At 39.3% G+C, this 15192-nt stretch overlaps 1 protein-coding gene across 7 annotated transcripts in view; it reads left to right on the forward strand.

Moving 5' to 3' along the window:
• Positions 1 to 15192, forward strand: part of ltbp1 (latent transforming growth factor beta binding protein 1) — a 164489-nt gene that overhangs the window by 92933 nt on the left and 56364 nt on the right. For 6 of the 7 annotated variants that reach the window (XM_023296177.3, XM_023296186.3, XM_035942162.2 and 3 more), the window contains exons 9-10: positions 4255 to 4314; positions 12680 to 12802. In XM_023296177.3, coding sequence (XP_023151945.2) covers positions 4255 to 4314; positions 12680 to 12802 — 183 coding nt within the window. The remainder of the gene's footprint in view (positions 1 to 4254; positions 4315 to 12679; positions 12803 to 15192) is intronic. The other variant, XM_055018550.1, reaches the window with a different exon arrangement.

The following is a 15192-nucleotide window of genomic DNA, read 5'->3' on the forward strand; positions in this document are numbered from 1 at the left end:
AAGAGGCTTTTTTGTGCATCCTGAAGAGTTGCACATGTGTACCGAAGTTCATAGCTCCAGGTGAAACGCGGTCCAGGGGCTGAATTTTCATAATATTCGAGTGGGAGCTATTGAGCCATTTTGGCACACACACGTGCCATTCGCCTAAAATATCAAACTTTTCACCAGTCCTGGTGTGTGTGCAAATTTTCATGAGTTTTCGAGTATCTTAAGGCCACCAAAAATGCTGATTTCCTGGCAGACGTAGAAAGTAAAATAATAAACACAAAGGTTTCAATAGGGTCTTCGAACTGTTGGTGCTCGGACCCTAATAACTTATAGTTGTTATAGTTTGGACGTGACATTCAAATATGTCTCCAGTGCAAAACAGGAGCAACTATGTGGGGAAATAAATATATAAAATCAAAAGTTAAAGATCCATGAAAAAAATGTTATCATGGGCCTCTAAGATTAATTTTAGTGAGAAGCATAAGGTCGCCAAGCATAAAATAATCTAAGCTGAGCAATATATTCTGCATTTGAATGAACTCACAAACTTCTGAATTCTGCAGCCATGGTGCTGGAATTTTAACAGTGACATTTAGACATTTTGGTATTGTAGTGATCAGAGCAGCAGTTCTTAACCATTCTGTGGGTGGACTATTTTCATTTTCTTTAGGGAATGAACCCCCAACCCTGGTTAAACCACTGTTAAGGATGTATAAAACCATAGTTAGTGATTTGAAAACTAGATGTATATAGGTGAAGTTTAGGGTGACCATACTATAAAACAGTGCAGGATGTTTAACTTAGTCTGTGGCTCATCTCTCTGCACTACAACCATGATACTCAGACTTTTGTTCTTAGCTGGCACTCATATAAGAAAACTCAGCCAGCCTGATGAACTCTCAAGAGGCAGATTAAACAAAGAATAGTTAGGATTTAATGCAAGCAAATTTGCAGATTTGTAGATTTGCAGATGTAAACAAAGGTTAGGTTATACCTTCTCAAATTATTCAGTGTAGGTGGACAGTTCCTGTTTTACAAATCACAAATTTAGAAACTCACATTATTGCTATAGACGCTACAGATAAAGTCAAGGAGAAACTATACATCTGAAAATCACAATGAACATATGTATTCATGCAATGAGAGTTACACATCTGTAGAATATTTTCTATAGAGCCAGGGACAGGCACTGTTCAGACTCAGTGAACGTTTGGCCAATCAAAGGGGCTTGTTTAGGTACATTACTCTGCAACAAAATATTCCAGCATTGTATTTGGCGGAGTTCCATTTTAACTACTTATTTATTTTAAATTAAACGCTTTCACTCATTTTAGAGATGATTTTTGATGGTAGCAAGCATTTAAAATATGACAAACCCTGTATATCAGTAGGCACTTGTGCAAACTTTTAACGTCCATGTGTCCTAAACACCATGAAAACAAATACTGAGCCTTACTATTAACTGAAACTGTGTTTCAGTGAGAGTCACTACAAGTCCAGAGGTTTGCCCTCGCTCTTTTCTCCTCAGGAATCGTGGCGGCATGAGTTTTTTTTGTTTTTTTTTTACAGTGAAGTGTGAAACAGTCCATTGTACCATGGAGACACTGGTAGCTGGTAAATAAATTAGCTTTATTAGTCAAACAAACATGGCCTTGTTGTGTCCCACTTAGCAAGTACCAATCTGCTTTCAGGTATTTGAGTACCACCTCTCCACTGGTTCCTTTGTCCACCATTACAGCGGGGCCTAGTCCCCGACCTGCAGCACAGATTTACAAGAGTTTGACTTCTCAGTCTGTGGTTTACTGTGAACTACTGGTTGTCTGAGCAGCCTCCAGCTTCTATCATGCTTTAGCTCACAGTCTCATGTTAAGTCTTCTTAGTTCATCACTATCGCTCTTCTGTCATTCCTCCTTTTACCACCTGCTTCTGTATTACTCTGTTTAGTTCTTTTTTTGCCTCTATTCAGCACATTTTTTTAGCAGAATGGCTTGAATTCGAATCTAAGTTAATCCAACAATGTCAGCTATACTTTAAGATAGAAAATAGTGCATGACCTATTTACCTTTTTGTCTTTAAACATCAAGTTCTACAATTAAAAATCAGTTTTTTTTTCTGTTGCTTCCATGTTTCAGTATCGTCATATTTTTAAGTGTTCAGATTTCCCAGAGATAAGGTTGTTGACTATGAAGATGACTGGAGGTGCTTTCTTGCTGAGAGAAATAGAACAATTGCTGATAGAAGAAGCTAAAATGAAATGTTTTCTGTTGAAGTGGATATCACCTCTGTTTTCTGTGTATGCTACAGTGGAAAATTTGTTCTATTATTTTTCTATCTTTCCTGCCTTCATCCTCAGTTTAGTTCATGTAACATGTTATGTAACATGATTTACAAATGAGATTTTCTATTTTCCTAGATAATATGCACTTAAAGTATTTTTAAATTAGCTGTAGTATCTGGTTGCGCCACCAGGTCAAGTCTCCTACTGTTTTTTGCTGAAATGGCCAGAGGAGGCACTACAGGAAGCATTGTGGGGGTTAAACAATTAAAGGGGCACATGACAAAGACTTCTATGAGACTTAATGACCTCCAGCCGGCACACATGTATTAAATGAAGTCACACTCATGTTAGGATGTTGTTTCTGTCTTTTGTACTTTTGCAGTTCGTATCATTTCTCTGTGGTGAAGCCAGAAATACAAGGGCATGACAACTAAAAACTGTGCTGAACTGATGGTATCAATTATATAACACATTAAAGAAATTACTCAATCTAAGACACGTCCTTGGACATTACCAAGGAGTGAGCTTAGGTTCTTGCTGATACCGATCAGTTCAAGATTACCTTGTTTGTCCACCCCTAGTTGAACGTATCACACAAAAAATAATACACCTATGCTGATTGGCTTAAAGTGAATATAATCAATATTGTAAAACATAAATGTATCAGATGACAGAATGAAAACAAAAAACAACTCTTCACTGGAGGAACTCATGACAACTGCAATCTAGTGCCAACGTTTACAAGAACGGGCCTTTTAGCCTTACCATTTCCACTGTGGAGTAGCATCTGACAGCTTCAACCGTGACGTTACCTTAGTAACAGTAAAGAAGGATAAATAATTACTATTGGATGTAACTCCATTTGTTTAAACACATAGGTAATAGAACAATAGGGGGTGTTATGTTAGCCTATACGGCGAGTTTCACTATTATGATGGTGATGTTTGAGATAAGAAGACTGCTACTCAAGAATTACATTTAGAAGGCAGAAAAAATAGCCCTCATTGTCTTGCCCCATACAACAGTTCTCCAGAGTCACTCAGACATACCTACCCTGGAGTACATACTTTTTTTTCTCCTGAAAATGTCAATAAAAGTGGTTCTACAGCGGCGGTTGTTGCGATAGTAACGCACACAAAGTTTTAGGGCACCCTAAAATAGTACCTAAGTTCCTGTAGTGGAAAACTGAATGGATCAATGTGAAAAGAGTTGCTCTGTAGAATTTAGACCTCTTTACCTCTGTAATACCTCCAGAGTGGCTTCGCTGAACTTTGTGGAGGTTTACTGGTCCTCAGAATTACTGTTTCTGGTTCACGTTCACTGATCCTATGTGTTTGTTTCTAGCCTCAGCAGACAGCTGTAATGTATAAAACTGTGCTGTGCAGCAGCAGGCAGACAGAGTTAGAGACTAGCTGTTGAATAGATTGAAGAATTTAGCAGCTTTTAGTACATTCCACTATGTTGTACCTTACAGCTTTTCACTTGATAGCCATAGTGGTAGGGTCTGACCATAACTATAAAATATTTTTGAAATCAAGAAATATTGATTTAGCTTATACAATCAACCCTTATAAAAACATCCATCATCCAGAATAGGTGATTTTATGATTTCTCTTTAACTGTTAAGGAAACATCTTTCAAGCTTGGAGCAAAGAGTTAATTTTTGAGCCTCTAAATTTTTTCAGACATTGAACTGAAACACAGGATGTCTGAGAAAACAGAGTTTACCATACTACTTATGTAGAATTGTCTATGTCTTATGTAGTTGTATAACAAAAAAAGCTTACTAAAGTAAGCTATGGTATGTTTCAAACTAATCTGATCTCAGGTGATACAGTGATCATCGGATAACATAGAAAATCATGGCTAAATTTATTCTTTAACTTTGTTTAATTATGTCTGAAAAGTCTGTATGTCCATGCCTCAATTACATGACTAAAATGTCTGCCCCTCTCTTTCTTTTGTTCTCTACATTCTCATCTCATCAGCTATCCCTCTGATAGATTGTCCTCATGGCTACAAGAGAATCAACAGTTCCCATTGCCAAGGTAAGAGACTTTGCTGTTATTTTTAACCATGCTAGTGGCATGGATTTAGGGATGACAATTTTTATCCTTGATTACTTCTTTTGACAGAATTGGTGCAGTGAAACTGAGTTTGTTGCTTTCTGACACAGACTTGTTCATTTAGCGCAATCACAGGTTCTTGATGGGGTTTAAGTCAAGACCTTTGGGAGACCAGTCTCCTTACCTTGCCATTTCTTTATCACTTTTGATGTATGTTTGGGGTCATTGCTTTGTTACAACACCCAGCTGTGTCCAAGATGTAACATTCTGGCTCATGATTTTAAGTTTTCCTGAAGAATGTGGAGGTAATCCTCCTTCTTCATTATTCCATTTACTCAGTGTAAAGCACCACTTCCACTGGCACCAAAACAATAGAGCAGAGCATAATACTACCACCACCATGCTTGATGGTAAGTATGATGTTGTTGGGTTAAAGGCCTCACCTTCTCTCTTCCAAACATATTTCTGGTCATTGTGACCAGATAGCTCAATTTTGTTTCATCTGACCACAGAACTTTCCTCCAAAAGACCTTTTCTTTGTCAGTGTAAATCAGCAGCAAACTTCAGTCGAGCCTTAAGGTTGTGATTCTAGAGGAAGGACTTCCTTGTTGTATGGCAGCCGGGCGTGATTTAAGACACACTTGACTGTGGGCACTGACACCTGTCTTCCTGCAGCTTCTAATTCACTGTAAACCTGCTTTTTGGTGATTCTTGGTTGACTCTTGACCATCCTGTGAGCAGCAGATGACACCTTGTGTTTTTTTCCTGATTGTGACAGTGACACAATTGTGCCGCGCACTTTATATTCACAATTGTTTTCACAGATGATTTTGAACCAAAATTCATCAGAATTAACCATAAAACCTATGGAAATCACCTAACTATTCATTTGGCGCCACCCCTGCAGCATATAATTGGCATATTTTTTAATATCTGTCAATTATACAGTAGTTGCATGCCAAATACTGTAAACGTTACTCCCATTTAGCATCAGCGTGATAGCATTGTAACTGTGATCAATTTTACAGATGTGTTCAGAATGTCCTTTTTTCTGTATGTATCAGCTGCCACTTATGGTAAAACTTGCTGATTTCTAACTGAAAAACATTTGATGTTCTGGGGGAGAGTGTTGTGTTTTCTGAAGTATAATGACTGCTTGCACGGATTGCTGATTTTGATGCTTTTTGCTGATTCCTATCATTGGCCTGGAGTACTGCTCGGCTTAAAACGCAGTGAACACTGGGAACTAAGTAAAAGCCACAGCTTAAGACAGCACACACAGCTCTGGAGATAAAGTTATTTTTCATTGACAAGGAGGAACACTGGCCATAAATTGAGACCAACCAACAGGGACATGACAGATACTCTTATGCAATTTAGATGAGGTTGCTGCTATGTAGAGTTAGTGCTAATGTGGGGTTAAAATTGAGCACTGACCAAGAGACTAGATGCGTAGCACTGAAACTCAAGAGCCAAAAGCAGAACTGGTCCAGTGCTTGGTGGCACCAACTCATCTACAAGAAATCACAAAAGAGGGACTTGGGCTTTTCCCATAGACTACTCAGCCTAGCCGGCCTGAATACGGAGGGGAAGTACTCCTTTCAAATCAAAGTGTGGTGCTTGACAAAATACACAGCAAGACACAAACAGACTCAGCAGTGTCAGCTTAGAATGTTAAAGAACCAGCAGGGAGAGTGGATGGGTATGAGTACTGACATGGTCAGAGCCTACAGCAAACATACTCCAGGAGCTCCACATTGGACTATTGAAACAACTGTTTTGATGAGCACAAATCTCACAGTACATGACATTTACAACTTATTACCGTTCACTGCCAAGTCCACTTATTTCCTTTTCAATAACGTCATCTACAGCCAAAAAGAGGGATTTGCCATGGGAGACCCTCTGCCATTATGAGCAGCTTTTTTATGGAGGACCTGGAACAAAGAGCCATCACCACAGCACCGCCACCTCTCAAACCACCCTCTGGAAACGATACGTGGACAACATCTTGGAAAAAATTAAAACTGGATATACACAACCCCTTACAGACCACCTCAACACCATGGACACCACGGGGAACATCAAATGTACACACGAGGAGGAGCACAACAAAACACTGGCTTTTCTGGACATGAACATCCACCACAAGGATGACGGCAGCATAAAAATTAGAGTTTACAGAAAACCCACCCACACAGACCAATACCTTCTCTGGACTTCAGAACATCCAACAATACACAAACTCTCAGTAGTCAGAACATTATATGAATGGACCACTTTCATTACAGAAGAACAGGAAAGACGACAGGAGGAGAAACACATTCAACAAGCTGCCAGTAGCCCAGGTGGGCCATCAATAAAGGAATACAACAGGTAAAAAACAAACAGAAAGCAAAGAAACAACGAAAAACAAAACAGGCTCGAGACACACACAACAATAAAACCATAGTTACCTTACCGTATATCCGTGGGATAACAGAACCCATCCAACGACCCATGAAAAAACACAACATAGGCACCGCCATAAAACCACACATAAAACTTCAACAACTACTAGTGCACCCAAAAGACAATGTCGAGCAGGAAAAAAAGTGCAATGTCTTTTGTGAAATACCATGCAACTCTTGTAATAACACATACATCGAGGAGACAGGGAGAACATTTTACACAAGGAAAAAGAACATCAGAAGGAATGCGAAAAGGAAACAGCAACACGACTCACAAGATCTCAGAAAGAAAAGGCACTACAAGAAAATCTCAAATCTGCAATACCAGACCACTGCAAAAGGAACAATCATGTTATGGACTGGGACAGGGCAAGAATCATCGGAACGGAAGAAAACAAACTGAAACGCTGGATTAAGGAGGCTATGGAGATCAGGAGGCGGGCGGAGAGGGCCATGAACAGGGACGGGGGAGGCTTCATGCTCTCCCACACCTGGGACACCATACTCCAGAGGAAATAGGACGGCGGGGGATGTGGCATGCCTGGTGGGATGGTCGGGTCCGTTGGGCTCACCACGACATGCCAGTACGGCGGGGGCGTGGTTGGCCCGGCGAATCTGGCGACTCTACTAGGCGTGCTGCACATACCAGCTGTCAGAATCTGCCGACTGACACGTCACACGCTGTCAGTGAGACGCTTCTGATGAAGGCGAGAGCTTTCGCCAAAACTGTCAAGAAGGTAATCAACATCTGTCTCTTCACCTTGTGTCTGAACAAAAGAACTCAAAACTAACTGTTTTGATGAACAGTAACAGTGTTACCATGTGAAGAGGTGGCCTCAGACACCAGTGCACACATACTGCCAAAAAAGCTTTGAATGCCTAGCTCAGCACAAGTTGAATTCCCATCATTAAATGAAATTAGAATGGTCCCTATTAAACTGCTGAAATGTACAGTTGTGAGAGCTCCAACATTTTTCATCAAACATCCTCACGCCACACTCTTCAGAGTGCATGCAGTCAACCAGCTTTGGCATAAAGCAGTGGCAACTTAACAGGCTGTTTTAGTTCAAATAGAAGGCTCAGACTAGGGTTAATGCTCTCAGTTGCTTAATGGCAGTTGGAAACATGTCTTGGAATAAGTGATTTATAGAAATCTCAAGTGGACATAGTATGTCTGCTGATTGTTGTTGTGGTGTGTTCAAAAGCTCCAGATTAGCAGCCAAATGGACCTTTAGGTGGGATTGCTTGTTTACTGCTGTTACCTTTTAATCTACATAGTTTGTTGTAGATAATTGAAAATGGAAGTCAATCAGCAATAGAGGGCAGTGTGCCTGATCGAGGCACGCTGAAATGTGATCCACTGTGTCTGCCAGCTCTGCGGCTGCAGGACTCTGACAGCAGAGAGAGAGGCCTGCTGCCGATTCAGTCTGCTGCCAAACTACAGTGTGTGTGTGTTGTGTGGTGTGTGGTGTGTATGTTTAGTACTAGACCTGGCTACCCCTCGGGAGGTGCTGGGACTCACTGTAATCCACCACATCCTTTTCTTCCTATTTATTATTATTATTATTATTATTATTATTATTATTATTATTATCATTATGGTTCTTCCTACTGCCTCCTCCTTTCTTTTACTCTTGGAACAGCAGTATTCCCACTTGGATCTGTATTCTGTTTGGGTTGGACCTCTGTGTGTGTGTGTTTTGTTAGCTTTCAAAAGTACTTTTAGGGCTTTTTCTTATTAAAATGGATGGTTTCAGATGAGTTTTTATTTTTATATTTATTTTTTGTACAGTCATAACCATTTTTGATCTAGTGTCAAAGATGCTCAAAGCACTCCGTTAATTAAACTCAAACTTTAGTGAATAGAAAGGTGTGATGTGTGTCTCTTGAAGTATGTGGTTACATTTTATGACGTGAGCTCTGTTCAGATTGACAAAAGTTTGAGATGGATTCAGTCTTTGTGATTTTGACATAAAGTAATGTGAGAAAAAAGGAGTATAATACTATTTTTATGAACTGTATTATGGACCACTCCACAAGTAATAAGAACAACCATTAAAGCTGGATATATTAGGAAATAACTTTGTCATCCATATCAGCAGTAAGGCAGGCCTCTATTTTCATGGAGGAGCCAAGGAACCAAGATCCTTTTCTAATCCCAACCAAATAGTCCTGATGCCTAAAGTGAACCAAATACGGAGTGAAAAAGTAAAAGTCAATATGAGACTTGAACAAAACAAATATACAAAAAACTGCAGTTATCATCTGAGATGGGACCTGAACCAAACTCTGCAGGGTGAAAGTGTGCTGACACCTCTTCTGTTCCCTCCAGCCTGCAAAATGTGGTCCCCTCTGCTAGTGCTAACCTGTGACTCCAGCTTTACCATCAGCAAAATACCAACTTACATGTGTTGATGTCTCTTTCTGCCTTCCATCATCTTGATACCATGGAGACAGTAACAGTGAACAAGCTGAGTTGTATTGCTGTAATTACAGTCAATTCATCAAATTGGAATCTGTTACACTACCTGAAGCATGTATGTTTCAGCTCATGAATGCATACCTCAGCCACAAGTCATCCCTCTGTCACGTTTTACTCTAAGCTATCCAAGCAAACATCAAGCTATATGGAGACCATAGCCAGTCCAGTGCCTGATTATGGGTTCTTTTGTAAAAAGAGAAAAAGAAAAGGAAAGAGTTGCAGATGCAAAAATGAGTGACTGCTCACAACAGTGGATGTGATTTACTGTCTGACGCACATCCCTTTCTCTCATCTTGTGTACCCACTTTTTCCTGTCCTGTGCTGTAATCATACAAAAGCTTTTGGGGCAATAAATGCTTCTAGGATTTTAGTAACAGGATGACATGGAGGACCTCACCAATAAAAGACCAACCAAGTAGGCTGTCAACAGCCTATTAAAGCATACTGGCTGAACAGCTTGAGCTCCCTTTCACCTATAAACTGGATGTCATGGTGGGATACAGACATGAGTCACAGTCTGATCAAGGCCAAGTGTGTTCTCACTGCAGGAATTTGACTTTCTAAGAGGCTCACAGTTGAGGATCAAAACATTAACAGGGAACTGGGAAGAGACAATTCTGCAACATGTGGCTTTTAGTAATTACCTCTTGTAATTTTAGTAATTACTCTAGAGAGTAAAATTGAGATTTTAGTTTAGAGTTAAATTCCAGCACAACCACTGGAGAGATTGTAATGATGTGTTCAACACACATATCAGCCAAACAAGACATGAATCAATGATTTTGCTAGTTTGGTGATCCCTTAATTTTTCATCTATCACCACCATCTGGTCATTTGTCCAGCAGTCTGGTTTATTACCAGATACCTTCAGGGTGCATTAGGTCTTATGTGTCTTAGCTGCACCCTGTTTGTGATAAACAGGAAACGTTAAACCAAGATGCTAAACTAAGATGATGAAAACATTTTCTATATTTAATATAATCTATAAGAAAGAGCTACAACATTGTGACCAGTTCAAATGTAATTCAAGATCTCTGAAAGGGACAAATGTAGATATGTTGAATTGAGGAGAATTAATGATATTCTTACTAGTCAAAATTAAGCTCAATATATCAGGAACTAAAATTAATACTACTAATATAATACTAATGCTACAATTCAGTAAGTGGGTATCTGCAACTGAATTGAAGGGATCTGTAATGACAAATGGCATAGGCATGAAGGACAAAGGTGAAGTCATTTGTCCTGAAAGAATGACAGCATGGACACCTTAAATTATAATTGTGGATATTTTTTTGACTGGGAAGAATTGAATTTTTGATATCTATAATACATGCTTAGTCTAGCACCAGCATGCCAACAGCAGTGAGACCATTAATCTTATATAGATTTAGGGCAATATCTCACATTGTTTGACAAAATTACTTAGTAAGGCAAATAGCACATTTTGGTTTAAAATATGACCCTTTCATGTGTTTAAAGCTTCATCTCCATTTTCTTGGTTACCAGGGTGTTGAATCCCACTCCATCTATTCCCTAATCAAAGATATGCTTAGTTGAAATGTAATATAAAGAAAATTACTTTCCCTCAAAACATGATTGAGAACGCATTTCTCTTGTATTAGAACATAATTTTTAGGAGACATTCAATTAATATAAACAAAAACAAGTGTCCACTTGCATTTGATAATGCTACACCTCTAACCATAATTGTCCAGACTATAAGTGGTTGTTGACATTAAAGTGATGTTTGTGTTCATGTAGGCTGGAAAGGTTACCTGACAATCTGGTGAAAAAAGAGAAAGGACTGGTTCTCTGCTGCTTTTGGAAGAGCCTTTAAAATGGACAGCATTGCTTATTTATTCATCATTCTTGTGCAAGCCTGTCTCCCAAATATTATGTTAATGAAAAGTTTGCAGTTTGAAGCAGCCAGACATTGAAAAAACACATCAACACATGCCTTCAGGGTCTCAAAGTGCAAGCCGACACACATAGGTGCATTTTAAGTTCTCTAACCCACTAAATTAAAAGTTTTTACTTTTCAAACCCAAATTCAGTTCTTGGATCTGGATTTTTATGCCTTTTTTGCAATTTGTCCATCCTCCTTTATCATTGTTCCCTTTCATTAGCACAAGTAGCTTGAGGAACATTAGCTGTGCTCCTTTTCTCATAAGGCGTAAAATGCTTGAACATACAGATATATAGAACTCTAGAAATCTAAATATTGTAACTTCATTGTAATGATATGAATAAACTTAGGCCTGAATCAACCATCATTCAGTTTCTTTGGCAGAACAGTGTCATATACTTATTAGTTTCAGTATCCTGCAGCAAATACTAAAGCTATTCGTGTACTTACTTTTTAATACTTTAATTCTGGAGAATGAGGTTTTATTGCTTAAGACCAGACTCAATTCTGTGACAAAGTTGAAGACAACTATGCAGGATACAGCATCCTGATCTTATGTTCTCTGTGTCAGAATTTGCTCATGGTTTGCATCCCTGAAAACAAAAGTACAAAAAAAGTAGGCAAGCTGTGGCAGTTGGTGATGCTCTGGCAGACTCTTGGTATGTACTTGACCCTGGAACCCACACTTTGCAAATGTTTCTGACCAATAATTGTAGGGATCCACTCCTGCCTTGAAAACGAAAATGGACTTCACTAGCATAAACAGTACTGTCGCATCTTTTATTGAGGTTCCAATGTCTTTATTACTCAACATTGAAATTGAGGTGTTAAATGTAACTTCCAATCAATGAGGGTCTGTAATACATTGGTGGTTGAGGTTTAAAGTACAAAGAAAACAGAGCACATATCTCTGCTAAATACCAGTTCCTTTTAAATTCCTGATCGGTGTATTATCAGCAGTAATAGAATGAAATGTGAGGAGCCTTTTTGGACGCTCCTGGTTCTGGGAGTAAATTCCCATTCATTTTCCCCTTTAGAAAATGTTAGGTGACTCAGAGTTGGAGCATATCTATGGCTTGGATTGACATGAAACTCTCCCAGTTAAGTCATCAGTTCAAATGAGCAACCTTGTTATAAAATATCTGGTTCTTTGACGAAAAGCTTGTGAAATTTTCAGGAACAAGTTACCAACAACTCTCATTACAACAACAGCTTTGTCGTCACACTGAAGCAAAGAAGCCTATTGAATTTATTGCTATTTCAATTCATCATTCATCATTATTTGGAAGAGTCCTTTGTTTCTTAGACATCAATAACAATGACATTGTTGAAAATAATTTTGAAAAAGGAATACAGAATGGGAAAATGCCTCCAGTACCAGTGGTCCCTGTCATTTTACAACTCTTAAGAATGTTTTGAAATTTCTGTATCCTGTCTTGTAGTGTAAAGAAATCCTTTGAAAAAACCCTGGATTGATTGTGTTTTTCACTTTTTAATGATTCACAGATTTGGATGAATGCCAGTTGCAGGGTGTGTGTCCTAATGGAAACTGTCTGAACACTGTGGGCAGTTACAGGTGCATGTGTAAAGCTGACTATGTACCTGACCCAACGCTCACCAAATGCATATGTAAGTTGTACAATCACACACTCTCTGTCACAGTCTCTGTTACCACTTTCTCATTTATTATCATCCAAACTCAGAACATCCAACAGTGCAGTGTCAGACTGAGCAGGTACATTACATTACATATGCATGGCTGTCTCTGACATGCAGATCTTTCCTGAGTTTGATATTTCCCATCACCTTATGAAAAAAAACATGGGAAATATATGTTTCATTATTTCTCCCTGCTAAATGCTACTAAAATATGTTTGATGATACGCATATTGGAATACAGTGCATGGATGACAGCATGTTGTTTATCAGATTACGTCAAGCATGCACTGCAAGGAACATGAGGTTAAATCCAACATATGTCCTGCTTCTCATCTTGATGGAGCAGAGTATGAGGGTGAAGGCAAACAGGGAAGTCACAGTTAGATAACTAGTTAGCAATCAATGAGTACTAAATACATCTTGGACATTACTATTCAGTTGTGTTGACATGTCACATCACGTGTTCCTCTGATTTTGTAGGGTTGTGTCAGCTAAAATGTTAATTGGTTTGAGATAAGTCATCGGTTCTGTCCTATATCATGGCTAATAAAAGCAAAGTTGCTATTCATTACTACAAGGGATTAATCCAAGGGCCTAGCATGGGCGACTTGAAAAATTAATCACTGTAACCACTGACTTCCAGCCGCTGTGTGAACCGACACTCCAAGCACATAGCTTATTTGTTGCTAAAATCGGCCCAAATGAGTCATGTGTACCGTCTATACTTTATTGTTCTATTTCTGGATTATTCTGGATGTTGCTGAAACGGAATTACATTTGAACTTAACATGCCACAAATCTGATCCTAGTCTGTTGCATAGCCTACTCAATGGCTTGGTTGATGCTGTGTTTATTTCCTGCCACTTAACTGGGGCCAAGTTGAGATGGAAATGGCAACTATTTGTCAAAATCTGTCATTTTCAGTGGAACTGCTGTGGTCAGTGGATTCATTTTTGGAAACAAAGTCAGTCCGTGCATGTTTTTGCCATCAGTACAACTTTGATGAACTTTGTCATGTGAATTTCTGTTGTTGGTCAGTAAGTACATAAAAATGATGCTAATACAAGTAGCCTTGGAACTTTTAACTGCTAAAAAGTCAAAAAGGTGCCAGACAATAGCAAAAACCCTTCCCGGGAGTCATTGTGGCAGCAAATTTTCAGGACATAATTAGAAGGAATAATTCATTAAGCTTTTACCTTTAGCATGCTCAGAGGCAGTTTGTAGGGGATGGGAGTCAGCACCTCCAAGCCTGAGTCCTTTGTTTTTTCCTGGAAACGATGGATTGCTCTCTTTAGGTTGGAGATGAGTTGCTCCCCTATATGAAGGAATTTTAGCATCTTGAGATCTTGTTCACAAGTTCAGCAAACTGGAACATGCGATATAATAGAAAGGATATATGCAGCGTCAGCAATGATGCGGGTATGGTACCTGACCCATTGTTTTGAATCAATTGATTTACCGGTCAAACTACATTCTAATTGTCAACAATAGGGCAAGGGTAGTGACCGAAAGAATGAGAATGTGGATACAACCGGCTAAAATGGATTCCCTATGTAGGGTGGCTTGGATCAGCCTTAGAGATAGGGTGAGGAGTTTGCTCATCCAGAGGGAGCTTGCAGTACAGTCACATAGGTGGTTAAGCGCATCTGATTATGAGGTTTCCTGGATGTCTTCCTTTGGTTTTGGAGGTTTTCCAGGCAAATCCAACTGAGAGGGGAATGCTGGGTAGACACAGAACTTTGCCCGAGGAAAATCTCATCTGGCCTGGGAACGCTTTGGGATATGCCAGGAAAAACTGGAAAAGTTAGCTTGGAATTCCCTTATTGGTTTGCTGCAGAAAATAGGAAGCGTGGGTCATGGCAAGGGTTATCCCACTGAGCTGCAATGTTATAGTCCTACTTACAAACAAGCCCAGCTGGTCTGAACGGAGACTGTCTGGCACTGAAATGGTCGCTGACAATTTGTGTTGCCGTACTGCTGACAAGAGAAAACACCATTTTTATAGGTCATTGTGCAAAACTCAAATCATTGAAGGTCGTAACTGCATCTCTGTTTGGAATTTTGTGTACTTTTCTTTTTAATTAGTACTCTAAGACATTAGCCTTATGTACACTGATCCAAATTTAAAACATTCTACCAATAAAGAAATTAAATGTTCTGGCCGCCCTCACCAACTGAAGGCTGACTAAACTCATGACAGAGTCCAGAGTGTTATCATGCTGGCGTGTCTCCGTGAAGCACATGACAGAGCTCTCACGAAACACACTTTTGCTCTTTGTGAGGCATGCTAGTTTGTCCTTCTTTTTTTACAGAGACCTTACTTTGATAGAAGGAAGATATGGTTAGTATCTCCGCTTCCA

Source organism: Amphiprion ocellaris, chromosome 16, assembly GCF_022539595.1.
Source record: "Amphiprion ocellaris isolate individual 3 ecotype Okinawa chromosome 16, ASM2253959v1, whole genome shotgun sequence".
In the NCBI taxonomy this organism is placed as follows: Eukaryota; Metazoa; Chordata; class Actinopteri; family Pomacentridae; genus Amphiprion; species Amphiprion ocellaris.